General features: G+C 38.5%; 3 protein-coding genes and 3 long non-coding RNA genes across 14 annotated transcripts in view; 2 read left to right on the top strand and 4 right to left on the bottom strand.

The window, feature by feature from the left end:
• LOC105842081 (adenylate cyclase type 8) overlaps positions 1 to 3,468 on the bottom strand; it is a 40,085-nt gene extending 36,617 nt beyond the window's left edge. For 2 of the 5 annotated variants that reach the window (XM_062668205.1, XM_038010627.2), the window contains exon 1: positions 3,333 to 3,468. The gene's annotated coding sequence lies outside the window, so the exon portion shown is untranslated. The other 3 variants (XM_062668206.1, XM_062668208.1, XM_062668207.1) reach the window with 3 other exon arrangements.
• Positions 677 to 2,449, top strand: LOC134198765 (uncharacterized). Its single transcript, XR_009972948.1, has 2 exons — positions 677 to 1,098; positions 1,206 to 2,449. It is a non-coding gene; the product is annotated as an uncharacterized LOC134198765 (long non-coding RNA).
• Positions 3,469 to 4,970: 1,502 nt separating the features above from the next.
• On the bottom strand, positions 4,971 to 6,319 carry LOC134198764 (uncharacterized). The gene is made up of 2 exons (XR_009972947.1): positions 6,061 to 6,319; positions 4,971 to 5,725 (listed from the first exon to the last, which is right to left on the bottom strand). It is a non-coding gene; the product is annotated as an uncharacterized LOC134198764 (long non-coding RNA).
• A 131-nt stretch (positions 6,320 to 6,450) lies between these two features.
• LOC101740375 (integrator complex subunit 2) lies at positions 6,451 to 14,115 on the top strand. The gene is made up of 7 exons (XM_004929224.5): positions 6,451 to 7,034; positions 7,123 to 7,496; positions 8,021 to 8,205; positions 8,408 to 8,756; positions 9,079 to 9,151; positions 11,375 to 11,558; positions 12,095 to 14,115. Exons 1-7 carry the CDS (start codon positions 6,745 to 6,747, stop codon positions 14,015 to 14,017), a joined length of 3,378 nt encoding a protein of 1,125 aa, XP_004929281.1. The 5' UTR covers positions 6,451 to 6,744; the 3' UTR covers positions 14,018 to 14,115.
• LOC101740509 (anaphase-promoting complex subunit 5) lies at positions 13,997 to 26,388 on the bottom strand. Of its 5 annotated transcripts, XM_062668201.1 has the most exons (14): positions 25,980 to 26,387; positions 25,828 to 25,904; positions 25,093 to 25,309; positions 21,502 to 21,635; positions 21,210 to 21,307; positions 20,574 to 20,745; positions 20,322 to 20,506; positions 19,461 to 19,698; positions 18,977 to 19,127; positions 16,842 to 16,869; positions 16,717 to 16,760; positions 15,228 to 15,662; positions 14,998 to 15,158; positions 13,997 to 14,298 (listed from the first exon to the last, which is right to left on the bottom strand). In XM_062668201.1, exons 1-14 carry the CDS (start codon positions 26,104 to 26,106, stop codon positions 14,179 to 14,181), a joined length of 2,187 nt encoding a protein of 728 aa, XP_062524185.1. In that variant the 5' UTR covers positions 26,107 to 26,387; the 3' UTR covers positions 13,997 to 14,178. The 5 variants fall into 5 exon arrangements, with proteins under 5 accessions (XP_062524185.1, XP_062524186.1, XP_012548425.2 ...); XM_062668202.1 differs by having other exon boundaries at positions 15,567 to 15,662; positions 16,717 to 16,869; positions 25,980 to 26,388; XM_012692971.4 differs by having other exon boundaries at positions 16,717 to 16,869; positions 25,980 to 26,386.
• On the bottom strand, positions 17,655 to 18,966 carry LOC134198763 (uncharacterized). Its single transcript, XR_009972946.1, has 2 exons — positions 18,496 to 18,966; positions 17,655 to 17,784 (listed from the first exon to the last, which is right to left on the bottom strand). It is a non-coding gene; the product is annotated as an uncharacterized LOC134198763 (long non-coding RNA).
• Positions 26,389 to 26,402: the final 14 nt, after the last annotated feature.

Below are 26,402 nucleotides of genomic sequence, written 5' to 3'. Positions count from 1 at the left end.
CTTTGTTTGTCAGCGATTTATTACGTTATTAGTTTCATGATTGACAAATGATTTTTATTAGTAGTAACAAACAGTTACATAATCATCTAACTCAACATGAGTGTAGTTTCCGAAACATCATTTACTAAATTCATCATTAAATCAAAATTAAGAGAATGTCAGATGCAAAATAATAAAACATTAAACTTTTATAACCTTTTATCAAAGGAATTTATAAGAGACGGGAACTACAATTTTTGAAAGACTGGAGAGCCACAAGTCTTCCGCCATATTTTTTACCACCTCAGTTTCAGGTAAGTATGTTATGGTACATCAAAAGACATGTCAGGACTTTTTGGCAGGAACGCGAGGAGTGAAGTTGTGTGATTTGTTCTATTTTGTCTATTTAGTGTTTCTTCGGGTTTAAATGTGTAATAATGGTGGTTTATTAACTGTTTAATATCTGTGAAAGTGCACAAATGTGGGAAAATGAAACAAGGCCGCTGGACGTAACTTCTCGGGATCCTCTAAAAAGTCCATTGAAAAAATCTTAGTAAATGACCACCATTTTACTGAGATTATATTTCATCTCATATCATCTCATTTAATTTCATCCCAGTTGATCAATGTCTCAAATTAATCATCTTCATTTCATTTCACTCCATAATATCATTTTTCATAAAAATGTGAATAGACATTAAAATAAGACATGACTTAAAGGTTTTAGTTACCAGGTCATAAAATCCCTTAAAAGACATGTCATGTAAATAAACATCTACACACGTTTCAAACGACATAGATCAGGAGCGGAGACTTTCCATTAGCGACGCGACTTGATCGAGGACGCCTGTGTAATGAATAAATTACACGCTGAAACACTGTTCCGTTTTCCATTCATTAAACGACCAGTCTTAAGAAATATGACAAACTAAGGTTTTGTCTATTCAATACCACAATATTGGTTACTGTTACCGCTGATATACATATACACAATAACATAAAAAAGCGTTGAAATTTTTGTGACCATGAAAAACTCAACTGTAATAATGAAGACGTATTTCGGTCTCAGTTTACATTTTACTCAGTCGGAATTTATGCAACAGTGTATCTCCAACTTTTGTAAATATATTTGTTATGGTTACAACATATTTCGTAAACAGTAAAAAAAATAAGGAATTTCGTTAACAACTCATTTTATAAGTACCTATGTATTTTGGATGTTTCAGAATCGTGATCAATTATAGCTATCACTAAAATTTGGTACCGCGGCAGTTAGCCCACGCTGCTGCTTCTCTGACGATTGTGTTGAGAAAAATCAGAATCGGATCTTGGTTTGGTCAGTTCAGCGCATGGAAAATTATTCACGAGATCTGAATGAATCCTTTGAAAGATGGCCTAAGTATCAGGGTGTATGGAGAAAATGGACCCACTACTAGAGGATCATGTTGGAGCGCTGCGGCTGTTGTAACTTCGTTACTTTCACAATCAGGAACTAGCCCCGTGCAGGAGCTACATATAGGTAAAATACGCAGGCCATCGACCGCACCACCACCACATAGAGGAGGTGCGTCGTTTGTTAAGGACCCTTGTTTACGGAAGAAACCGGCTTAATGCGATGGCTGTCCCAAGCAGCTGGACCCAAACAGCCAATAAGCGTGAAAGATCCAACGACTGTCTAGAATGAGGCTGAAGTACTCTGCTTGCATGTTACTACCTTAATACGGACGGGCTTAATGTGTGGTGGACAAGGCAATGGGACACCATTTCACTGTGTCTACCACGAAATTCACTTATAGGAAGCAAACTGAAAAGTGCAACAAAGCCACGCGATCCGCTTTCCGGCTTTTTACTGCGTTACTCCATACGGCATTGCCAACATTTTTCAAAAACATATAGTTAAAAATCAAACAAACTCTACGTATGATACGCGAGGCTATCTTGATGATAATAGTATATTAAGCAGAAGATCCCGATCTCCTCAAGCTCCTGTTAATTAGTATTAGTACATCCCTCTTATGACCGTGGTACTAGTATCCTCATTGCCTTTCAATTTAACTCCCTAATTCCAAATCCCCTAAATCTATTCGGAAAAACTCGGCATAGAGCGTCATGCATATCCACAGGAATGAAATAACCATCCTTTTTATTTTTCGGTCTGACAAGAATTCGTTAACTTTATCATATTCAGCTGTAATTAGTATTCAGTCGTATCATATTGATTTGTTCTACATGCATTTGAATAAAAATCGAGAGACATAAATACAAACAAATCTAGGGTCCAAATTAAGAACCTGTGCTTGAAGTCGTCGCATAGAACCATAACTGTAAGAATAAGACTTCAAATTTCAACGTTCACTTTATTTATATTCGCGATTTTTTAAGCTTGACTGTTCTTAGAATGATGACAACGTTGATGCTTTGAGAAGATTTTGTTTTATAAATAATAAAATATTATAATACTCTACTAAAACCTTTAGTACTTAATCTCGAAAGATCGATAAAGCACTTGTTGCTAGTGCTTATTTTCCCAACGTAAGCGGGTTTCAATGTTCAATCTGTCTTAATCTTGTAAATCTGAACAATCTCTTTTTAAACATTTTAAGATTTAAAGTTTTAAAATAGAATAATATGAAAATGTTTAATAGTCTGTCTAATTTTGGACAGTTTAAAACAATTTCATTTAAATTTAATATTTATTGAAGATATTTTCTAAAGTATGTTCCTTTAGCAATTTACAGTGAAGTATTAACATTTTTATTGATTATAACGGTAAGTAATTGTAAAGCAAAAGAAAAATAATGATCAGCTGATCACATTATATATGGATATTTTTTTGGAGATAGAGGAACAAACGAATTCGTGACACATCCACTACTAAGGGCTTACCGGATCTCATTAAACTCACATCTAGCATGCTGTTGCCTTAAACGAATAAGATGAAGTATTTTTATTTTTTGTTTATATTCTAGAACACGATTGCTTATGACAACGTGATAATATGAAACATTAAACTATAGACAAATATCATTCTACGAGTTCTAGTCTTAGTTAAGTATAATGTCGGATTTTTTATTTGAATTAAGTTTCTTGACTTAATACTAATTCATTACTAACGTTCTATGTATGTACCAATCGAAACAAATTTTTCCTATTAAATGGAATATTATGCCTATTGTTTCCCGCCGAAATCATTGAAGAATTTGATGATGTAAGCAGCCACTATGAACTTCAATTATTGACCTACAATTCAAAGCACCGCGGAACTGATCCTTCGTAAAAATTTAAGCGGCTATTGAGAGTATTTCAGTAATAAATTATTTAGTAAAACAGAACACTGTAGTGCACTAAATTGCCTTATTATTGAGCGTGTTGAGATGTGAGGGCGCGGGTGGTGGAGCAGTCAGGACGGGCGGCGCGAAGGCGGTGCGCGCACGTGCTCGCGCGCGACTGCCGCGGCCGTCGCCAACCGCCGCGCCGCCCACCGCGCCGCACTCACCGCGCCGCCCCACGCGCCCTCTGCGCTCAGCCCCGAACTACATTGATTCTACTCGCATTTTGTGAACACAACGCTCTTTGTCTCTTCTGTACGGTAATTTAATTTGAATTCGAAATTGCTGAAAACAGCTTTGCTTTCAGTATTTATCCTTAATGAGGTTTTTTCAAATCCGAGTTATAGAAATACATAAACTTAAACTCATTTGTGTCTTAACTACATAATAATATGTACATGCAACATATACCTACTTAAATTGGGGACTACTGTCCGAGAAATTGCTTATGAAATTGTATATTTTTAACTAATATACCTACTTGATCGTTATGTATCCCTTCCACTGGTTTAATGTTTCACCTGTTTCTCATTATGGTTCATATCTCAGTGTATTAGAAAAACTTCGTTAGACTTTAAGTACTTACTTTTATAAATGTTACACATTTAAAAGTTACCAAAAAAGGCAATACCAAAATAAAACCCAAAAAATGGCGATTGTGCCACATGCCTACGTTTTGATTTTTGTATATGTTTTAGATATGTATAAAATTAGAAAAATTATAAAAATGAGAATTTTTTCAGCTTCCATACATTCAGCATTTTGTTAGTAAAATAAAATAAAAGTATATCATACATAGGTATAAGTGGAGCCTAAATCAGTTAATAATACTTCTATGGCGTATTTGCAGTCGGATAAAATTAGTGGCGAATTGATTAGTTCTTTCCTTATTAATCTCATTCTAATTCTCATTCGGTAATTTTAACATTTTTTTGTACTTTTAATCTCTAAACACATTTTATTTACAACTTTTTAATAGTACATTGTTTTTTATAGGATAGAATGGCAGATGAGTTCACGGTCCACCTGTTATGTGCTTATCGGAGGCCAAAGACAGCATAACGTGAATGCCTCTAGGTATCCGTCCTGAAGCACGAGTACCTACTACCTATCAAATGTATAGTAGAACGGGTATCCCATCCTTTAAACCGAAACGAATTACTCCTTTGCGCCAAAAATAAGCAAGGTGGTGGTTCCTACTGTGGTATGAAAACATATCCTACTACCAGAAAAATATAAATATAAAGTATGTTCGAATATATAGGTACTTTACTAGTAATATATTTTTTTTACATTATCACAAGTAACATATCTAACACATGTTCTTAATAGATTATCAATACGATGACGTAAAATTGTTTAAAAAACAAAGAAACTTAGCTGTTGCCAATTGATACCAAAAATAGGCTACACCATTGCACATAATTAGCGTTACGAGCTCACAATACAATTATTGCACTATGATTTTATTACGCCCCATTACTCCTTCATAGCAGTCCGTGATCTTACCTATACCCAATTGTATCGAGTTCTACGATTATGCCAAGGCCTAAATCCTGCGACAGGTAGGTATAAATTTCTATAGAAAATAGTCGTGGCCTAAACAATAAGACTCAATAAGTCGCCCAGTGTACTCGTATCACGCGAGATAGAATATCAAACAAGATTTTATTTTATTTATTTATCGTATGGCATTCGTTTACACTGCGTGGTTATAATTTAAATTTACATTTTGTGAAATAATCGATAGCTTCTTCTGTTACATTTTTGAGATCTTCCACTTGGCTTGCGAATCTCGTTAGTGGGCATTCCATGACAATGTGGCGTATAATTTGCTCTGGGCATCCGCATTCGTTTTCCGTCCAGCCCCATCTCTTCCGCAGTTGATTACAGTGACCAACTCCCGTTCTCAGGTGGTTAAGCACGCACCAGATTGGGCGTTTTTCTTTGAAACCAGGTGGGCGGGAGTGTGGATTCAGCTCGAACAGTTCAGGTGGAATACATCTGGCTGACCATTCTTTAAGATTGAATATGCCGATGTTCAAATTCCGCAGACACGTATCATTTTCCGAAAGAAATATTTATTTAACTGAACTCGTTACGAAGGACTTCCGTGTTGAAAATGAAATAAAAATCAAACCGGTAAATTAGTTCAAAAGCACGCATCGCACGCTCGCATTTTAGTTTAAATCGTAGGTCAGCCACCATTATAATGCAATTGCTCGATATTGTTGGCCTATAATAGCAGAACACTATCTCGTCAGAGATAGTCCCCAACTTCCCCGTCTGTCCCGTCTTCCCAACCATTGAGGACTATAGGATTTACCGAAAAGCAGTTAGATGCAAATTTTGTGTCCTCATATTAAGGCTATCCGTGACCGCATCGTGTTTCTATTTGGCAGACTTTACCCGATGATCTGCAAGCGGAGTAAAATGTCCCTTCGTAAAAGGTGATACTATACAAAACTAGCATAGGTACGGCTAAGCATTAGCATATTAGCATATATAATATGCTAATGTAGAAACGTCTTATAAATATTATAATAATAACAATAAAAAACACGAGATTAAGCCTAAAAGATAGTTTCGATTCAGGATCGCCGCCGTAGGGCCTTGCGCCGAAATAGTTGCAGAGCGGAGCGCTATTTCGCAACTATTACGGTGCCGCGACGCAGCGGCTCGGCGCCATAACTTTCTCATCATGGCAGCCGCTAACTGTGCTCTTGATCCAGCTCATGCAAAACAAACTTACCCTTAACGTGTCCCAACAGATCTACCCGATCCACTATCAGTGCTGTTAGACGCTTTTTCGTGAAAATTAGCTAATAGAATCAACCTGCTTAATTTCTCGCCAAATTTTCTCACTATGCCGCGTTTTTGACCGAAATCTATTACATTATTGTATATTATTATTATAATATATTAGGTATTAGGCCCTCTCCGGGGGTGCTTCCTGCAGCTGTTAGCACACTTTTTCCTCCTGACTGAGCCTTACAAATTTAAACCTGAAGAAACACTAAATGGACAAAATAAAACAAATCACACAACTTCACTCCTCGCGTTCCCGCCAAAAAGTCCAGTCTCAATAAATAACCACCATTTTACAGAGATTATAGTTCATCCTATATCATCTCATTTCATTTCATTTCGTTTTCATTTCATCCCATGTTTCATATCAATCAACATAATTTCATTTCATAATATAATTTTGCATATAAAAAAGATTTCATTCAAATTAAAATAAGACTTGTCTTAAAGGTCTTAGTTACCAGGTCATAAAATCCCTTAAAAAAGGTGTTTGTATTTTAGTGATCAACAGAACTTAATAATTGTGATCAATTTGCTAGTTCAAGTATCTACTATGTTTATGTAGATTTGTGTTTTACTCCCAACATTAATATTAAAAGCTTGTGATGTGTTATAATATACTTTCATAATGGATATTGAATTCATGAAACCAGTTCAACCACACGTTTTCAAAGCCCTAAAAGATGTTGATATTCCGGGTCTTATGAAATGTAGTCCTGATGAAATAAGACCCATAATACCATGTCTTGTCCGAATGGCCTTGATATCTCCATTAGATATCACCAGATACTGTGCAGAAGCTAAGAAAGATATACTTACACTACTTTCAGGCATTGATTTAGTAAATTTCATAGTTTCACTTCTATCTATAGAATTTCATGTTCTAGAAGCAGATGTAAAAAAAGAACAACAAATGAGGTAAATTTTTTGCTTGACAAAATTAAGTTGAGAATTAATTAAGTCTAATACTTCTTAACCTGATTACCAAATTCATTTTTGTTTTCAGGCAAAAAAGTGGATCGCAATGCATTGAGTCAACACTAATTCCAAATATAATTAATGGTATTGCAAGTGATTTTGAACAGTCTGATTCTTCTAGGAGGGTTCGCCTTGTTCTATCAGAACTATTACAAATGCAAGCACAATTAGTTGAGTTCAATCAGACAAAAAATACAAATGCGGATTATACAATTAAGCCCTCTGAATTATTTGATAATGATGTGTATTTAGAAGAAATCACAGATGTTATATGTATAAGTTTAGCTGAAATACCGAATTTACTAAATATCTGTGATGTGGTTGAGGTTCTCCTTTATGTAAATAAGGGCCCTTCTATAATATCATGGGTGGTAGCAAATCAACCTGACATGTTGCAGGAAGGTAAACATTTTTATTACAACTTCTCTTGGTTGTTCCTTCATTGTTCAGAATTGTAACTTTTTTTATTTTTTTATTGCCTTTGTAGGCAGACGAGCATACGGCCCACCTGATGGTGAGTGGTTACCGTCGCCCATGGACTTCAGCAATGCCTAGGGCAGAGCCAAGCCGCTGCCTACCGCAGAACTCTTCTGTTCTGCAGTCTCACTGTTTCTCTTCATCTATTCATATCTTTTGCTTGGTGGAGAGCTCCATGTTCCAGCATTTCTAGCTGCTGAGTAACATGATCAGACCATCATTTTGATGGAGGCTCAAGCCTTTCAGGAAGGCTCTGTTTTGTTGTTAATGATGAGCCTTTCCAGGTTTTAAGGGTTCCTGTGAACTATGTAACGAAATTATTGCAGCACCTGATGTATACACACAATTGACAGCTGCTTATTGCAACATACTATGACAAAAATCTTATACTATATGTATAATTCTGTTTTTTAAAATATGTCATGTAAATGCTAAATGTTGCCTTACAGTAGCGGAATCACTTGTATTAAATGCTGAACGAAGTGAAGAAGGTGGCATCAGAGCAAAGGCATTAGCTACCTTATGTGCTGTATTTCCACCTATTGCTGCCACCATAAGAGCAAAAGCAGCATCTGCTTCACGTCTACCATCTTTAGTCATTAATTTAACCTTGACTCACCATGAAGATGATCTTGTAAGTTATTATTAAAATCAATTTATTAAGTATAATAATAAATATTGAACTTAAAATGACATGACATGTTTATTATTGACTATGTTATGATATTTGTAATTCATAATAGCTGAGATAAGCAGTTGTGTCAATTATGTTCATTAATTCAATATGATTTCAAAGTCCTGTACACTTTGTTTTAAATGGTTCTGTATATTTTTAGGTGTCATTTATATCAGGTCTGTTACTTGGATCTGACCAAACTACTAGAGGATGGTTTGCTACATTTTTACGAAATTCACACAAAAGAGGTAAAGGTGATGGTCATGCTGCATTGACAAAGTTAAGACAAGAATTATTAATTCGTCTAAAAGCTGCCACAGCTGGAGTAGATGCTTCAGCTTTACTAAGATTGTACTGTGCATTGAGGGGCATTGCCAGTATTAAGTTTCAGGATGATGAAGTAGCTTGGTTACTAAGACTAGTGACACAGAAACCTCCCCCAACCCCTGCTGGAGTCAGATTTGTCTCATTAAGTCTATGTATGATTTTAGCATGTCCATCCTTAATGGGTAAGATTTATTTATTTTACAACATAGATAAATGGCACAACCCATCTGGTATTTAGTTGTTATTGGAGCCACTAGACATGTGCCACCATCAGAATGTGAATGCCACCATTCATTGCATGCATTGAGTCTGAATTGTATTATATAATGACTGTCCCATCTTTCAATCCAGAATATTTGACTGCTTTAGGGCTGAAATAGGCAGGATGATAGTACCTACCTCTGTAGGCTCACAATACACCCTGCTATTTACCAAGAAATTGTAAAAGAAGACTTTTCAAATTATGAGCAGTACTAATTCTAATTTAATTGACTATAATTTTAGCTGCTCCAGATCATGAGAAAAAAGCTATAGAATGGGTCCAATGGTTGGTAAAAGAGGAAGCCTACTTCGAAAGGTAAATTAGTTCTAATATTTTATTATATATTAATTCTTATTATACTTAATACTTATATAGTCTTAACTAACTTTAAGTAACTTTAAACTAAAAGTAACTTTATTAGTGTTGTTAGATTTCAGCAGCGCTTTTAACTCTGTTGACTTCGATGTTCTGCTCGAAATACTCAAATCAAACAATATCTCCTCGTCTGCTATTAACTGGTTTGATAGTTACCTTCGGGGGCGCTCGCAATGTGTCCGTCTTGACGAGACTTTCTCGGATTGGCAGAACGTCAGTGCGGGCGTTCCCCAAGGTGGTGTTCTTTCTCCTCTTCTGTTTTCTGTGTTTATAAACTCTGTCACTAGGCTTATATCTTCTAAATTCCACCTCTACGCAGACGATCTCCAGCTATATTGCCACTTCTCGGAGCCTGAAGTTGAATCGGCTATTGCTGCGATGAACAGTGATCTGAAGTCTATCAGTGAATGGGCAAAAGCCTACGGTCTGCACATTAATCCGGGAAAATCACAGGCTATCATTATAGGGGGTAAACAATTGCGCAGTAGACTCAGCGATCCTATACTCCCCCCAATTTATTTGGATGGGACTCAAATAACTCTAACCGATTCAGTTAAAAACCTGGGTGTTATTGTAGATCGACATCTTTCGTGGAGTTCTCACGTTGCTGAGATTAGTAGGAAGGTGCACTTTGCCTTGCACTCGTTGAGATGTCTGCAGGGCTTCTTACCTCAGTATACAAAAATATCTCTCGTCCAAGCTCTCATTCTACCCATAATTGATTACGCCGATGCCTGCTACTTGGATGCCACTGAGGAGCTCTCAAACAAGCTTGAGAGGATGCAAAATCTATGTATCCGTTTTATATACAATCTCAGAAAATTCGATCATGTTTCTCATTTTCGCAAAGAACTTAAATGGCTCCCTATACGCCTTCGTAGGAATATTCGAATATTATGTCTCCTATTCAATATCCTACATAAGCCCACTTCTCCCTTATATTTACGTGAGCGATTCTCTTTCATTCGTTCTCCTGATGCTCCCTGCAGGTCCAACCAACGTTCTGTTTTGTTATTCCCTTCCCACAAAACCAATTTCTATTCTCACTCCTTTACTGTGCACGCGGTCAGACTGTGGAATTCGTTGCCGGCTGACATCCGAGTTTGCAAGTCTGTTTCTGTTTTTAAATACAAGGTCAAACAATTTTATCTATCATCAACCGAATGATCATGGTTCTATACTCTTCGCATATACGAGTGTTACTGTGTTACTTATAATATTTGCTATGTGTATGTGCTATAATTCTCATGTTGTATTTGTTATTTTAGTTATGTGTTATTTGTTCTACACACACTTATCACTTTTTATTATTATTCTCATTATCCTCTCGCAGGTCTGCTGGAAGAGATTTCTCAAAGAAATAAGCAGTGCCTTTGTACATAATTTTCCTATTGCTTTGTACTGTGTCTTGTTTTCTGTGTGTACATAAATAAATAAATAAATAAATAAAATAAAAATAGTCAGTCTCTGATTTCCAAACTACAGTTTTTTTTCTTTTTCTTTGATGGATGGACGATCTCACAGCCCACCTGGTGTTAAGTCGTTACTGGAGCCCATAGACATCTACAATGTAAATGCGCTACCCACCTTGAGATATAAGTTCTAAGGTCTCAGTATAGTTACAACGGCTACCCCACCCTTAAACCGAAACGCATTACTGCTTCACGGCAGAAATATGCGGGGTGTTGGTACCTACCCGTGCGGACTCACAAGAGGTCCTACCACCCGTGAATCCAGAAGAATCCTAGTTGGTGGCCTGATGATGGTGTCCGTGATTCTTCGTTATTGTTATGGTTTTTTACTGGTGGTAGGACCTCTTGTGAGTCCGCGCGGGTAGGTACCACCACCCTGCCTATTTCTACCGTGAAGCAGTAACGCGTTTCGGTTTGAAGGGTAGGGCAGCTGTTGTAACTATACTTGAGACCTTAGAACTTATATCTCAAGGTGGGTGGCGCATTTACGTTGTAGATGTCTATGGGCTCCAGTAACCACTTAACACCAAGTGGGCTGTGAGCTCGTCAACCCATCAAAGCAATAAAAAAAAATTAAAATTGTAATTATATAATAAATTATAATGATAAATATTGTATTTTTATCTAGATTTAACACCGTTGAAAAGTACACAGTCTGTTCAAATCTAAGACATTGATTTTTGTTTTATAGCACTTCTGGTGTTACTGCATCTTTTGGTGAGATGTTGTTGCTGATTGCCATACATTTCCATTCCGGACAACTATCGGCAGTAGGTGAACTAGTGTGTGCAACACTTGGTATGCGTGTTCCAGTAAGACCTAATGGGCTGGCTAGAATAAAACAAGCCTTTACACAAGAAATATTTACAGAGCAGGTAACATTACAACACATCAAGGAATATTACAAGTACTTTTTTATTGCTTAGGTGGGTGGGCGACTCCCAGCTCTCCTGGCTGAAAGTATCACCGGGGCTCACAGACATTAATACGTAAATTCTGCCACCCACCACAAACCGTGAGACATTAGTTCTAAGCCTCAGTTATTACAGTACAATGACTGCCCCACCCTTCATACCGAAACGCATTACTGCTTCATTGGACAAATAGGCAGAGTGGTGGTATTTAACTGTGCGGGCTGACAGAATGCCCTATCACAAGTCATTACGCACATTGTAATTTTTGCGGCCTTGACTTTTATTACCCGATGTTATTTATTCCTTCACCGTAGAAATCATTTGTGAACATTTTTTAAGTACATATCTCATCAGAAAAATTTTACTTGCTTGCGGGATTCGAACACCGACACAGTCGCATGTAACTACCAATGCACCGGACCTCTTATCCTTTAGGCTACGGCAACTTCGTTATACTTTGTGTTGAATTTTTTAGATCGCCTAAATTACATTTGCAGGTTGTGACAGCTCATGCAGTCAAAGTTCCTGTAACAGCTAATCTCAATAGCAATATTCCAGGATATTTGCCAGTTCATTGTATCCATCAACTACTAAAATCTAGAGCATTTTCGAAACACAAAGTGCCAATTAAAAATTGGATTTACCGACAAATATGTAACTGTACAGCACCTCTACATCCTGTTATGCCAGCACTGGTGGAGGTGTATGTCAATTCTATCCTTGTTGTAAACAACAAGGGTACTAACGAATATGTTAACAAACCTATAATGGAAGAAGAAATCCGTAAGGTTTTTAGAAACTCTATTTTTGGAGCAAATTTTGATGTAAAAAATAAATCAATAACTCCCATGGAAATAGATAATACTGAACAATCTGTAGAAATAAGACTAGAAAAACCAACGTTAGCTTCGCAGTTATTATTGATTTATTATTTGCTACTCTACGAAGATGTGCGATTGTCAAACACGGCAACGTTGCTTGCTAACGGTAGGAAGGTGAAAAGCTATTCAGCAGCATTTTTATCAGAATTGCCAATAAAATATCTATTGCACCAAGCCCAAAAAAATCAACTCAGTTATGGAGGTCTATTTAGTCCACTATTACGACTATTAGCGACACACTTCCCTCAATTATCTTTAGTCGATGACTGGATGGACGACCAAGTGTTTGCTGATATGAGTCGCTGTTATGTCGATTTCAATCTTTCCGAAACCACAATAAACGATGGATTCCTAAACATTGATGATAATCCGTATAAAACAGGAAAAGTTTTAAAAGCGATGTTAAGTAAAAATCCTACAGACATTTGGCCTTTTGCTGAGATATTCGTTAAATATATAAAAAGTGTATTAGGTGATAAAGTTCCTAGACATATACAAGAGTTATATCGGGAAGTTTGGTTACGACTCAATACTGTTTTACCCCGATGTTTGTGGATTATGACGATCAACGCTCTTCTAGATATTAACGGCATGGGTATTAAGAATGTTACTATTACACAAGAAAATGTTTTAGTTGATCCTTTACAAGTGCTGCGTTGCGATATGCGAGTATACAGATGTGGACCTATATTAAAAATTATTTTACGAATTCTCGAAGCAAGTTTGGCAGCTTCTAGAAGTCAACTATCACGTCACTTGCTCGATAAACCTTTATTAGAAAAAAGTGGCCAACTAACTTCCGATTCAGAAAGAGAAGAACTAAAAAATGCTTTAGTTGCAGCTCAAGAGAGCGCGGCCCTTCAAATATTATTAGAAGCCTGTCTAGAAACACCAGATGACCAAAAAAAACCTGAACTTATGTGGTCCCTTCGCGAAGTCCGAAGCATAATTTGTTCTTTTTTACATCAAATATTTATATCAGAACCATCTCTAGCAAAACTTGTGCATTTTCAAGGTTATCCCCGAGAACTTTTACCAGTAACAGTACAAGGCATTCCATCAATGCACATCTGTTTAGACTTTATACCAGAGCTATTAAGCCAAGCCTCTCTTGAAAAGCAAATATTTGCTGTTGACCTAGTATCTCATTTGTCCATCCAATATGCTTTACCTAAAGCAATGTCAATAGCCAGACTATGTGTGAATACTCTTTCAACACTATTATCTGTATTACCTAGTGATTTGCGTCTGGAATTATTCCAACCGGTTCTCAAGTCTCTGGAAAGGATATGCATCGCCTTTCCATCACTACTAGAAGATATTACATCTTTACTATTGCAGCTTGGCAGGATATGCGAATCCCAAGCGTCACTGGGACACTGTTGGAATGACACTCCCATATTAGGCGAAACTGCCTACGTTGATTCTGAAAGGCAACCTGAAACTAAAGTTCTAGTAGCGGAAGTCCTCAGTAGAGATATAAGGGTAACAATGAATGAAATTGTAAAAAAAGCTGTATTAAATGATAAATTATATTAAGCAAATCGATTTGTAAACTACTACATTTCTTCAAATGTGAATGTTATAAAAAAAGTGACATGTTCATTTTCTTCATTTAATAAAATGTTTTGAATGTTGTTATGTTTTTTATAAATCCAATTCAATATAATTTAGTGGTATGTAACAATTCGGTATTGTTGTTAATACATGACTAATAACATTTTAGTTGCTTCGACTGGATTTTGTTGATCAAGTTGTCTATATAACCACGCACATTGATTCCGAGCTGATTGATTACCAATATCATTATACAAATGCGCCTGAAACAAAAATTGCAAATTTCATATTTTGCACAAACATGCATATACATGATATGAGCTAACGACTGCGCGTTCTGTATATATTTAAACTTATTTAAGTATAATATATGTCCCCGGTTATCTCTGGACAAGTACAGAGAATCCTAATTTGCGTCTGGTGACCGTGTGTGATTTATCCCCAATTATTTATTTAAATTTAGATGAACCCTTTCTTTATTTGACTTTTTTTTTAAATATGGCCTCCAATATTTGTGACTATGAATATTACAACATTTAAACCATTCACAGTGTTATGTCAAGATTTGAAAATTATCTTGCTGACGGCGGTGTATCAAACCTGTAAATTTTATGAATATATAATATATGAAACCCCACGTATCCGTATCATCTACCATGAAATATTTAGAATAATACAATGCAATTAAGACTTCGACATCGTGTCTTCAAAAGGGTGATGCTGTTCACATTGTGTTTTTTGATGAGGTCCAGACATGACACCAGCTCCGCTGTGAACTTGTTTACCCATAGCAATAGACAAAATTAAATTAAATTAAATAAAGACCATACATATTTATAACAATTTGAACTTATAAGTGGTCGTGTTTAAACATGTACTTGGAATACTTCAGTTGGTAATGAATATGTCTTGGCAATATTTAAATGTTAATGATTGAGTTTGAGTATAAAATAATTAAATACCTGCAAATACAGAGTTTGAACCAATCGAGAATGAGCTCCGACTTTAGTGAAGTTCTTTTTAACTAGTTCTAGGGCCTCACAGCAGGACTGCAGTACGTTAGTGCGTGATTCACCTGATATAGGTGCTGAAGCTATGCGACATTTCGTGTACAGCAACATGGCTGGAACAATAAAAGTAAGTTATTTTCTTGTTTTTTTAACACTTAAGTTTGTGTTGAAAAAATAAATACCTCTTCCTAAGTCATACGCACTACCGTGCGCCATAATGAAAGGTAACGCTTTTCTAGCTAGAACTAATGCGTTTTTCGAACAGCCCATATTCAACTGTACATTGGCTATGTGCATTTCAACAGTTGTCGCCCAATAATGCAAGTGATACTTCTTTGCTAAGGCTAAAGCTTCATTCAACAGCATAATGTTCGCAGACTGTACGCTACTAAAGCATTGCTGTACTTGTGACATGAGTACCATGGCTTTCAATCGCAGTGAAATGAAATGGTAACTATCGTCTTCAGTTTTACAAAAATCTAATACGTCTTGTAAAGAATCGAGAGCCTCCATCGCATCACCCTTTAAGAAATACATTTCAGCCTTCAATAGTTGACTTTCCCATCGGTCCGATGATGCAAGCTGGCGTATACCTTCATCTGCCTCTTCCCATTTACCTGTGAAATCAAATTTGGGAAATGCAGGGATATGTCACGTTTAAAGTAATAAATAATAGTTTAAAAAACTAAAAAATAGAAAGTAAATTTTAATAAAAAATTTAAAACTATTATTTATTTTTCATTTTTAGTTAAATTTTCTATAAAAGCGTATTTTTAAAACTATTAAGTACTTTAACATCAATTCCTGCCTTATCGACTATAGATAAGAATTATATAAATTGGCAAAAATCTTATTTTGCAAATTGAATAATGGAATAATCAAATTAGTGTATTGTCATCGGTCTTCGATAAATCTACAAAGTTTGAATGAAATCTGGCCGTTTAAAGTGGGTCAAAATCGCGTCTAAAGGAGTCAGTTATAAATATACAAACATACATACAAGTGAATCTAGTATAAAGCGTGTAAAAACCGTTTTCGTTTCTTGCACTGACTGACGAGTACGACTATTATTTCATGTCTTTAAAAGAACGAACGACAATAATTGCATGATTCAGCAAATTCTTCGTCTTGTATTGAACTGTTACAAGATCCTATAGATATCAATGTCGACAAGGAACCTTTTAAATTGATTTTTATTTTTTTTATTGCTTCGATGGGTTGACGAGCTCACAGCCTACCTGGTGTTAAGTGGTTACTGGAGCCCATAGACATCTACAACGTAAATGACGCCACGCACCCTGAGATATGAGTTCTAAAGTCTCTGTATAGTTGCAACGACTGCCTCACCCTTCAAACCGAAACGCGTTACTGCTTCACGGCAGAAATAGGCGGGGTGGTGGTATCTACCTGTGCGGACTCACAAGAAGTCCTATACCGCCAGTGTTGATTTTTATTACACGATGTTATTCCTTCACCGTGATAGTCAATCGTGAACATTTTTAAGTACGTATTTCATTAGAAAAATTTGTACTTGCCGGCGGGATTCGAACACCGGTGCATCGCTAGATACGAATGCACCGGACGTCTTATCATTTAGGCCACAACGACTAATATTTTCATAGTGTCTATCAGTTCCAATTAGTCAGATCGTGTTCGTATAACATTCTATACCGGCTAAAAGCGCGCGGTGTGCACAAACGCGTGCAGCGAGCGCGGCGGTGGCGGGGCAGGGGAAGTGGGCCGCCAGCGCCGCACACAGACCGCCCGCGCCGCGCCACGCCGCCACACCGAGCGCGCCCGCCGCCTCCGACACGACACTGCATTCTGCAACAAACACGCCACAAGCTCACACAACATTTCATTGTAAAGATTATAAATATGATGTGGTAATGTGGATTGCCGAAAAGCTTTTTGGGAATATAAAAATATCTAAAGTTGCGTACGAGTAGTAATTTTTTTGTTTATTGCTTAGATGGGTGGACAAGCTCACAGCCCACCTGGTGTTAAGTGGTTACTGGAGCCCATAGACATCGATATATTACCACTAGATAACGCATCACATACAAAAACCAAACGCAAAAATGGCATCGACTAACTGATCTGACTACACCATCAAGTGGAGAAAAACGATGTATAATATAATAATTGTAACCTAAACTATGCCTTTTCCCCAAGCAATAAAGTGCAGTTTAGATTATTTTAACATTCACTTACGACTTTACGCCATGAATGACAGAAAAAGATAGTTTTTTACAATAACTTTTATTCCAAATTTAACCTTATCCCCTTAAAAATAAAGCAAAAATTTACACGCATAGCATTTTACTTACGCCCTTTTAAACTTACGATATTAAGACTTTACTGCTCCGAACAGAGTATTACGGAGTCGCACTTTATACTTTTTTTGTAAGAATATTTTGAGTAATTTATTTTTTATTATGTTTTTTTAATTCATATTCATTCAATTTTTTCAATTTTTTCAATTTAATTCCATATGATTAACAACAAATATTGTATAACTATAGATAATTATACCTGAGTTAGCTATATTGTACCTTGCACATCGGTGGGGAAAATAGATAAGAGCTTTTTAAATCACAAAAACATAATCCCCATCAAATTGTTTTATTTATTAAATACATGTCAGATTCGGTAAAATGGTCTGCACAAACCACACTGGAGCAATTAGGTTTGAAATAATTGTTGCTTCTTTTTTCTTTTATTACTCTGTTATTAAATCTGTAAAAATGTAAAAACAAATTCCAGTTTACAGATTTCACTTCGCCGTCCATTGTACAGACGTCTGTTGCATTCGTATCTGATCTAGCGATACACGGGGTGTTCGAATCCCAGGCGGGTACCAATTTTTCTAATAAAATACGTACTTAACAAATGTTCACAATTGACTTCCACGGTGAACGAATAACATCGTGTAATAAAAATCAAACCCGCAAAATAATTTGCGTAATTACTGGTTGTAGGACCTCTTGTGGGTCCGCACGAGTAGGTACCACCACCCCACCTATTTCTGCCGTGAAGCAGTAATGCATTTCGGTTTGAAGGGTGGGGCAGCCGTTGTAACTATACTTGAGACCTTAGAAGTTATATCTCAAGGTGGGTGGCGCAAATGCGCAAATGGCAACGTAAATACGCTGTAGATGTCTATGGGCTCCAGTATAACCACTTAGCTCCAGGTGGGCTGTGAGCTCGTCCACCCATCTAAGCAATAAAAAATAATAAAAAAATAAAAAATTATGTGACTCCACTACACTTGTTCTGAAATAGCCCTATTTCATCCTTGTCTTGCATGTAACCGTTATTATGTGTGCGAAAGAAATAACTGCGAAGCAAAATAATAGGATTTAATTTCTTGAAGTACTAATTTGGTAAGAATAACTGATTTATTTCAAATATTTATCACTATCTGTTAATAAAAATTATAAAACTTACCAAAAATACTAAATTTCATGTTGTGTTCTCTTTATAAACGTGTTTTTTACATCTTTTTACAGCGCATTTTAGGATCGTTTCACTCGACGGTCGGCGTGACACTGACGGCAAAACAGTGCTTAATATGAATCTAAGCACAGTTTTGTTTGGTTACTTTTGACGCCTTTACGCGGGATCTAGTGGTAATATATCGATGCCCATAGACATCTACAACGTAAATGCGCCACCCACCTTGAGATTTAAGTGCTAAGGTCTCAGTATAGTTGCAACGGCTGCCTCACCCTTCAAACCGAAACGCGTTACTGCTTTACGGCAGAAACAGGCAGGGTGGTGGTACCTACCAGTGCGGACTCCCAAAAGGTCCTACCACCAGTAAATTAATTCAGTTAATTAGTCAATTAACCAGTTAATAATTTATATTGCATATAAATTGATAAGATTTATCTACGATATATTATATTGTATTCAAAACAAAACTTACTAGCATTGAGATTGAGAAGAAGTTGGCAATTAACTGAAGCCATTTCAGTGAATCCGTACAGCGCCCAAAGAGCAGCCGTATTCGCGAGTCCCGCCACGGTCAAATCAGTCATTGAATGGAGATAATTAATCGTATCTCCTCTGGTTATAATCTGTGCAAAGTATAAAAACCAGACCTGCGATTAGTTGTGCCAAAGTGCATTGTGAGCACGCATAAATAGTTAGCACGATCTTGCTTGTTTCTAGCGCAAATCAGCTATACGTTCCATGACAGTGACAGAGGTCCATGTGCGTGACAGCCATTATACAATACTGTGACTTCGACTTCGTGTTCGAACGAAATAAGTGACGACATCTCTACTGGGGCTCAGGATAGATACTATTTTTACACGCATTCTTATATTTACATTTAAATACAACTATCTATCTGAGCTCAGATTTGATTTGATATCTTCTAAAGAAAGCAAGCTAACATCGGGCCAAACCTGAAAAACGTCGGCGGGTTTGGCTGCATTGAGCGCAGCGTGCTGTGCGAGTAATTGCGCGGCCGAGGCTAACAAGCGGGGCGCACGGGGGGAACGTGGTGCGTGAGCGAGCAGAGCGGCGCGGGGGGCCCGCCCTCCCGCCAGCGCACCCCACGCGCCCGCCGCACCTACGCACGCACTGTCCCCCGCCTCCTGCGCACGAGACACAGACTCCCGCACGCTCTCCATTGCTAGCTCTCTGGTAATAAACGATTTCTGATTATTTTCAGGCACAGCTCATAAATATTAATAACAATAGAATAAAAAAAAATATATTCGAATGCTTGTATTTTAGGAAATACAATTTCGATCGTAATGTTTTAAAAAAAAAAACAGGTTATTTTGGCCAGGCACTACAGCAGATTTAGTTTGTTGCTATGTAAATACAAAATTATAACAATCTCGAGAAGCTCATCGTGACCGGTAAGGTGGATGGGAAAAGGCCTTTGGGACGCAGCCCAATACTTTGGTCACAACCCTCAGCAGTGATGAATACGACGCAAGGAGGAGGAATAAATACAATACCTAATAGTAAAAAAATACACTTTAGCCCCTCTGGCCGTTTAAGATAATTTTCAATAATTACATTTCAATAGTTCAACTTAATTAACTAGTTTATTACCGCGCTTCTATTTCTTATGCTTATAAATGAAATACAGCATTCCACTTTTGAATTTTAAATCATACCAAAGCCAAAAAAAAGTAAGATTATGAATCTTGTGTTAATTATGAATTATGATAGGAATAGAAAGACATGTTACACTTTTTTTCTCACGCAAATATACTTGAAAAGAGATTATTTCTAAGAGATATTTTACTCACTTGTGACCAAAATGTGTGTGCATTGCAGCTCGATTCAGAGCCGCGTAACGGAAATGTTTATTTCTATCCGTGCAAATATTGTTTCCGGGTAAACTGAATACGGTCCGATCAAAACAATTATAAAGGGAATCTTGAGCACCACAAAACTCTTTCATTCGTAAGCAATTCAAGAAACTCAAAAAATGCTAAAAATAATAAACATTCATAAACAATAAGAAATGTACTTCTAAGTAAATTACAATGCGTACTTACAATATCTGAGTAGTCTGGGAGATCATTTATAATTTGCATTATCATTTTTTGCAACTGAGGTGGAGGTAGAGCTTTTTTCTCGTTGATTTGTAACAAATTTGCTTGCTGAGCTGTAAATAATTCTGCTTGTTTCCTTGACCATTGCCCTTCCTCCAATAAACTAGAAGAAAATCTAAAGACACTGCTTATTGAATAAAAAACTTGTTAGATGCATAAAAAAGTTCGTTTAATATCTGCGTAATTACTGGTAGTCATGAATTTGACCATTAGCATGATAATAACAGTCATACCGTCTGGTTTGAAAATAGAGAGCAGCAGTAACTCCAATGGATTTGTAATATCAAGTCATAGAGGCATGAGAATGGTGGGTTTATTAGTCATTACGAACGAATCTCTTTTTGGAATTTTATTAATAAAAATTACCAGTACCAGTACTAGTTGCTTTTGTTCATTTAATAGTTCTGTTTTGTTTGTTTCAGAAAAAATTGAAATTTACTCTTCAATCTATTCTACCAGTTTCGATTTTTTAACAATTTCCTTGCCCTTATTGTTTAGGTGGGTAAACGAAATCATAGAAAACCTGGTGCTAACTGATTACCTGAACCCACAGGCACAAATCAATCAAAACAAACATACTTGTTCCGATCTACAATATTCATTTTAATTGACAGCTCAAGTGGTCGTGGGTCTTCATTAGTTGCTGATATTCCAACTCCTTCCATGTTATTTAATTTCTGAAAAAATCCAAATTTTATTATACATAATCAATACAAGCTCATTCATTAATTTAACAAAATTTATCACCATAATTGAAGAATTTACTCTTATCCCAACTTCTTTAGAAATACAATCAAGATTCAACCTTTCATCATATAAAACAGTACAAAATTGGGTATTTATTTAATATATTTTTAAGATTAAGACTGACCTCCTTGCTTAACGATCGCATCATAAGGCCAGGTCTGCCCTTCTGATAATAGAGACAAAATGTTTTATAAAGTGCAACTGTCTGCACAAATGTTAATTTCTCTAAATTCAACAATATTCTTCTAAGATACAGCCCTGAAAACAGTATGCGATTTCATAAATTCAGTTATAATTGTTTACCAAGCTGCCTTTGAGTGTATGTGATCAATATGTTTCTACATTTATACATAGCTTTGGAACGCAACTTAGTTTATATGGTTCAATAGATTTTAAAAGTTATGGCTGAACTGCTTATATAACTTTATTTATTACTTGGATATGTGATCAACTTTGTGACCACACGCTGTTAAGTTATTACCAAAGTACATTGATTTTTTTTCTGGCTGAGGGGCCAAACCTCCTACGGGATTCTCACGCCTAGGGTCCGGGCGGGGTATGTGGAATTGGTCCGCGACTGCCAACCGTGGGCTCAAAAATGTTTTTGAAGTTATACTTCTTTAGGCGCGTTATGAAAAATTGATAAGAGTGAAATTTTACGATGCGCACGCACCGTGACACAAAATTAACAGAATTGAAGTTGCCCACTAAATCGCTCATTACAACACGACCGACGTAACTTGGCGAGTCTGAATATAGCCGCAGGTGAACTTTCGCGCATGTACACTCGTAAAAAATGTGTTGTGTTATTAGCATTCATTTTTTAGTTATATAAATGATAAAATTATTATTTAATATAATTCATACTAAATATTATTAAATTATTAACATTAAATATTTATTATTAATTATTTAATATTTAAAAAAAAAAGAAATAAATTGAATAAAAATAAAGTATAACTTCTTACGCGCGTACATAAGTACACGCACCCTTTTTTAGGGCGCTACCGTACTAAACGACCCCCCTGCACTTTTACACCCGACATCCGATCTCCGTCACGCAGACCGAGAGAACCGGGCGGATCGCCTCTACGTTCCGTCGCCGCAAGACGGACCGCGCCTCAAACACGGCACGCCAAAACTTCCGCCGGGCCTCCGCTTCCAGGTCCAGGTTCAGGGAGGGGTTCCCGCGAGCACGCACGCCTACTCGAACGAGAGGGTGTGGTATCCGCAAACTGACCTGATCGTAAACGCGCGCTGCGGACGTCGCAACGTTGTCGCGGCGTGACACTACACCGCCCTGTAGCCCTGTAGCCAATGCCTGAGCCATCAACCGCACGAAAGTACACAAAGTATGTACAGCACAACATGAATGTTATAACCCACCTTAAGACATGTGGTCAAAGTCTAAATTATACTGTATAATAAGTATACTGGTGATGGTGGTAACCCACAAGTGGCATATTGTAGGCTAACACATAAAACCATCGTGTCGCTGGACGAGGCGGGAAAACTGCTTGAGCGGGTGGTGGCCGCCCGCATCGTCCAGCACCTGACGGGGGTGGGTCCCGATCTGTCAGCGGAGCAGTTCGGATGGAGGGAGGGCTTCTCGACCATCGACGCGGTGATGCGCGTGCGTGCGTGCCTCTCTGGAGGCTGTCAGCCGGGGCGGAGTTGCACTGGCGGTGTCCCTCGACATCGCCAATGCGTTCAACACCCTGCCCTGGTCGGTGATCGCAGGGGTGCTGGAGTATCACGGCGTCCCTGCGTATCTCCGTCGGCTGATCGGGTCCTACCTCGAGAACAGGTCGGTCGTGTGCACCGAGCACGGTGAGGCGGTGCTCCGTTTCCCCGTCGAGCGCGGTGTCCCACAGGGGTCGGTCCTTGGCCCTCTCATGTGGAACATCAGCTACGACTGGGTCCTGCGGGGCGCCCTTAGCGCTCCGCTCCCGGGTCTGAGCGTAGTTTGTTACGCGGACGATACTTTGGTCGTGACCCGGAGAAGGGACTTGCGCGAATCTGCCCGTCTTTCTTGCGCGGGGTGGCCTTCGTCGTCGGCAGGTTTCGAAGGCTGGGTTTCACGGTGCCCGGAGAGCGCCGCCTCGGGCCCACCTCGTGATTGGAGGCGTTCGCGTCGAGATCGAGGCGACCGGGTTGCGGTAGCTCGGTGTCGTACTGGACGGTCGTTGGAGCTTCGGTGCTCACTTTGAAAGATTGGGTCCCCGACTGATGGCGGCCGCCGGCTTGCTGAGTGGGCTGTTGCCGAACGTCGGTGGTCCCGACATGGTGGTGCGCCGCCTCTACACGCGGGTGGTGCGTCAATGGCACTGTACGGGGCTCCCGTGTGGTGCCACGCTCTGACCTGCGAATACGTCGCAGCTTTTTTTTTCCTACCTAAGCTGATAGCCTTGAGAAGCTATATCAGCGTCGCCTTAACTAGTAGAAGAGCTCACGGGGCTCAAATCTGACCACGTTGCTAACACGAACCCTAGCAAGAGCCGTGCTTCGCAGAATCTACCCACTGAGAAGATCCGGCGAGAAAGTCAGTGGGCTGTGCCTGAGGGTTAGTTTACTCGTCGAGCCGCAAGCGACGGGTTCGACGAGAACGATGACCGGTGCTTGAGGTACCTAGAAGCACCGTTAGTGGACCGAGCGTTCCGACGTCCGCAGCGCGCGATTGCGGTCAAGGCGGTTCACGGGTACCGCACCGTCTCGTTCGAGGCGTCGTGCGTGCCCGCCGGGACGCCTCCTTGGGACCTGAAAACGGAGGCGGTCGCTGCGGATTACACGTGGCGATGCAATCTTCGCTCCAGGGGGGAGCCGCGTCCCGGCGCGGCAGTACTTCGAGCGCGGAAGCTTCAATCTCGGCGTGCCGTGCTCGAGGCGTGGTCTCGCCGCCTGGCGGACCCCGCTTATGGGCGACGGACCGTCGAGGCGATCCGCCCGGTCTTCTGGGACTGGGTGAATCGCGATCGAGGACGACTCACCTTCCGGGCGACGCAGGTGCTCACGGGACACGGCTGTTTCGGTCGCTACCAGCGCCTCGTCGCCCGGAGGGAGCCGACGTCGAAGTGCCATCACTGCAGTGGCTGTAACGAGGACACGGCGGAGCACACGCTCGCGTGTTGCCCTGTTTTCGCGGAGCAGCGCCGCGTCCTCGTTGCAAAAATAGGACCGGACTTGTCGCTTCCGAACCAAGAGGATGGGACGACGCGTCGGCGGCTGCGGCCTGCGAAGCGGTCTGCGTTGTCGTCGCCAAACTGACTGTAGAAGAGCAACCCGGTCGGCGGTGTATCGCGTTCCGACCCGGCAGGCCCGCGTGTAAAACCTCACCTAAGCTGAAGGCGAGGGTGGCAAACTCCCGCGGTGCACATATTATTTTTTCTTGCCATTTGTTTATTTCACTTTTACACTAAACACAATATTGCAAATTATCCAAGCACAACAATGGCGGAGAATTTTAGGTGCGTGAGAGCAGACGTATACACTAACGCGCATGCGCACTTGTCAGTACCCAGGGAGGAAAAGTTACACTTTTTTCCCTGTACAGCGAGAGGAAAAGTTAGACTTTCTTCCCGGTACAGTGGGAGGAAAACTGAACTTTCGGCATAGGTAGGAGAAAAAAATATATTACTACAATCGTTTAGACATTGATATAGCTTGTTGTATTTTAGTTATTTTAAATATTACATAAACTTTTTTTTATAACACTCACCTAACACACTGTACCTTGTTATAATACAAGGATTGGTCTCATTCTGCTCAATCATAAGTTTGTCAACAGTTGATGTGACACAGTCCACAAGAGCACTAATTCCATTCACATAAATATTCTGCAGTCTAACACAAAAATTTTGTAGGTGAACACTTAATAAATTGTACCGACCATCCGTGAGAAGTGATTCTAATTCTTTGAACTCCATGTCTGGACACTGTAATCAATATTGTTATTCATAATCTAGGCAGCGGCCTGGTTATGCCCCTGCCATTACTGGCATTCCATGAGTGACAGTAACCACTCAACATCAAGTGGGTCATACGCTGGTCTGTCTACAAAAGTAATAAAAAAAACAAAGTAATTTATTATTATTGCTTATGGGCAAGTTTATCTCAATTTTCTTGTATTACGGCTGACTGACCCTTTAAAATGGAATTCTTAATAGCTTCACAGTAGAAATAGGCAGGTACACATCTCAATCAGATAGAAATTAAAGGTATTAAAGCATTAAACCTTCTTGTGGGTGTCACCATGCATTCTGGTAAATACTTATTATGTGTTTGTCCATGAGCTTGTTTGCCCATCTTGAGCAATAAAAGTTGATCTTATTCAATATTAATTTTTTTAGAAGAAATATTACATTACATAGCAATTTGTTTCAAAAACAAATTAATAGTTTCGTGTTATAAATCTTATTAGATGGTTTATTAACTGAACTTATAAAATATTTACCTGTATTAATTTGAGGGCTAGCATACAAAAATCCTTTCTATATTTTGGAGCCACAGCGCAATCCACCATTCTTTTTGCTGAAATAATCCGAAATAAGTGTTTTTTTTTTAACTTTTTAATTGAATAAATTCATACATCTTTCAATTACAAACCTTCTATTTTTAAAAGTCCATATTCACGAATGAAAGCTACTACAGCGATTTTGTGAGGCGTAATGTTATCAATATTAGCTCTTATGTTAATTAATTTTACAAAGTCTAAATTCTCACTAGGTTCCATTTGAAATATTAATAAAAAATATTTAACAGTGCGGTAAAGTTACGTTTACTTTCGAGTAGTAAAGGTTCACGTATACGTTTTCAAAGTAGAAGCTTGTAATTTTATTTGGCCTTGTTTCCATGTAACATTAATTTTGTTCCTGTGCTATTAAAGTGTACCTAATAACTATGATTACTTAAAATACATATTACACCTATTTTAGAGGGTCCTAACTTAACGTTTGTTTGTTTTATTATTATTATTTATTTGTTTTATTTTTTATTGTGGCTCACACGGTTTGTGCATTAGCCAGTGTC

Source organism: Bombyx mori, chromosome 4 (assembly GCF_030269925.1).
Source record: "Bombyx mori chromosome 4, ASM3026992v2".
Taxonomy (NCBI): domain Eukaryota; kingdom Metazoa; phylum Arthropoda; class Insecta; order Lepidoptera; family Bombycidae; genus Bombyx; species Bombyx mori.
Note: the sequence above shows the minus strand (reverse complement) of the source record. Positions and strands in the feature narration are given on the sequence as shown.

Bases quoted from the DNA above. Each gene is read 5' to 3' on its own strand.
- LOC101740509 (XM_012692971.4), bottom strand. From the start codon at position 26,106: ATGGAACCTAGTGAGAATTTAGACTTTGTAAAATTAATTAACATAAGA. The intron at 19,128-19,460 runs GTTTGGCCCGAT...TACTTTGCACAG, and splicing joins AACCCGCCGACGTTTTTCAG to ATTATAACCAGAGGAGATAC. The intron at 14,299-14,997 runs GTATTTAATTAT...TTTTTGTTTCAG, and splicing joins TTCAAACTCTGTATTTGCAG to GCGCATTTGTATAATGATAT.
- LOC101740375 (XM_004929224.5), top strand. From the start codon at position 6,745: ATGGATATTGAATTCATGAAACCAGTTCAACCACACGTTTTCAAAGCC. The intron at 8,206-8,407 runs GTAAGTTATTAT...GTATATTTTTAG, and splicing joins CTCACCATGAAGATGATCTT to GTGTCATTTATATCAGGTCT. The intron at 9,152-11,374 runs GTAAATTAGTTC...TTTGTTTTATAG, and splicing joins GAGGAAGCCTACTTCGAAAG to CACTTCTGGTGTTACTGCAT.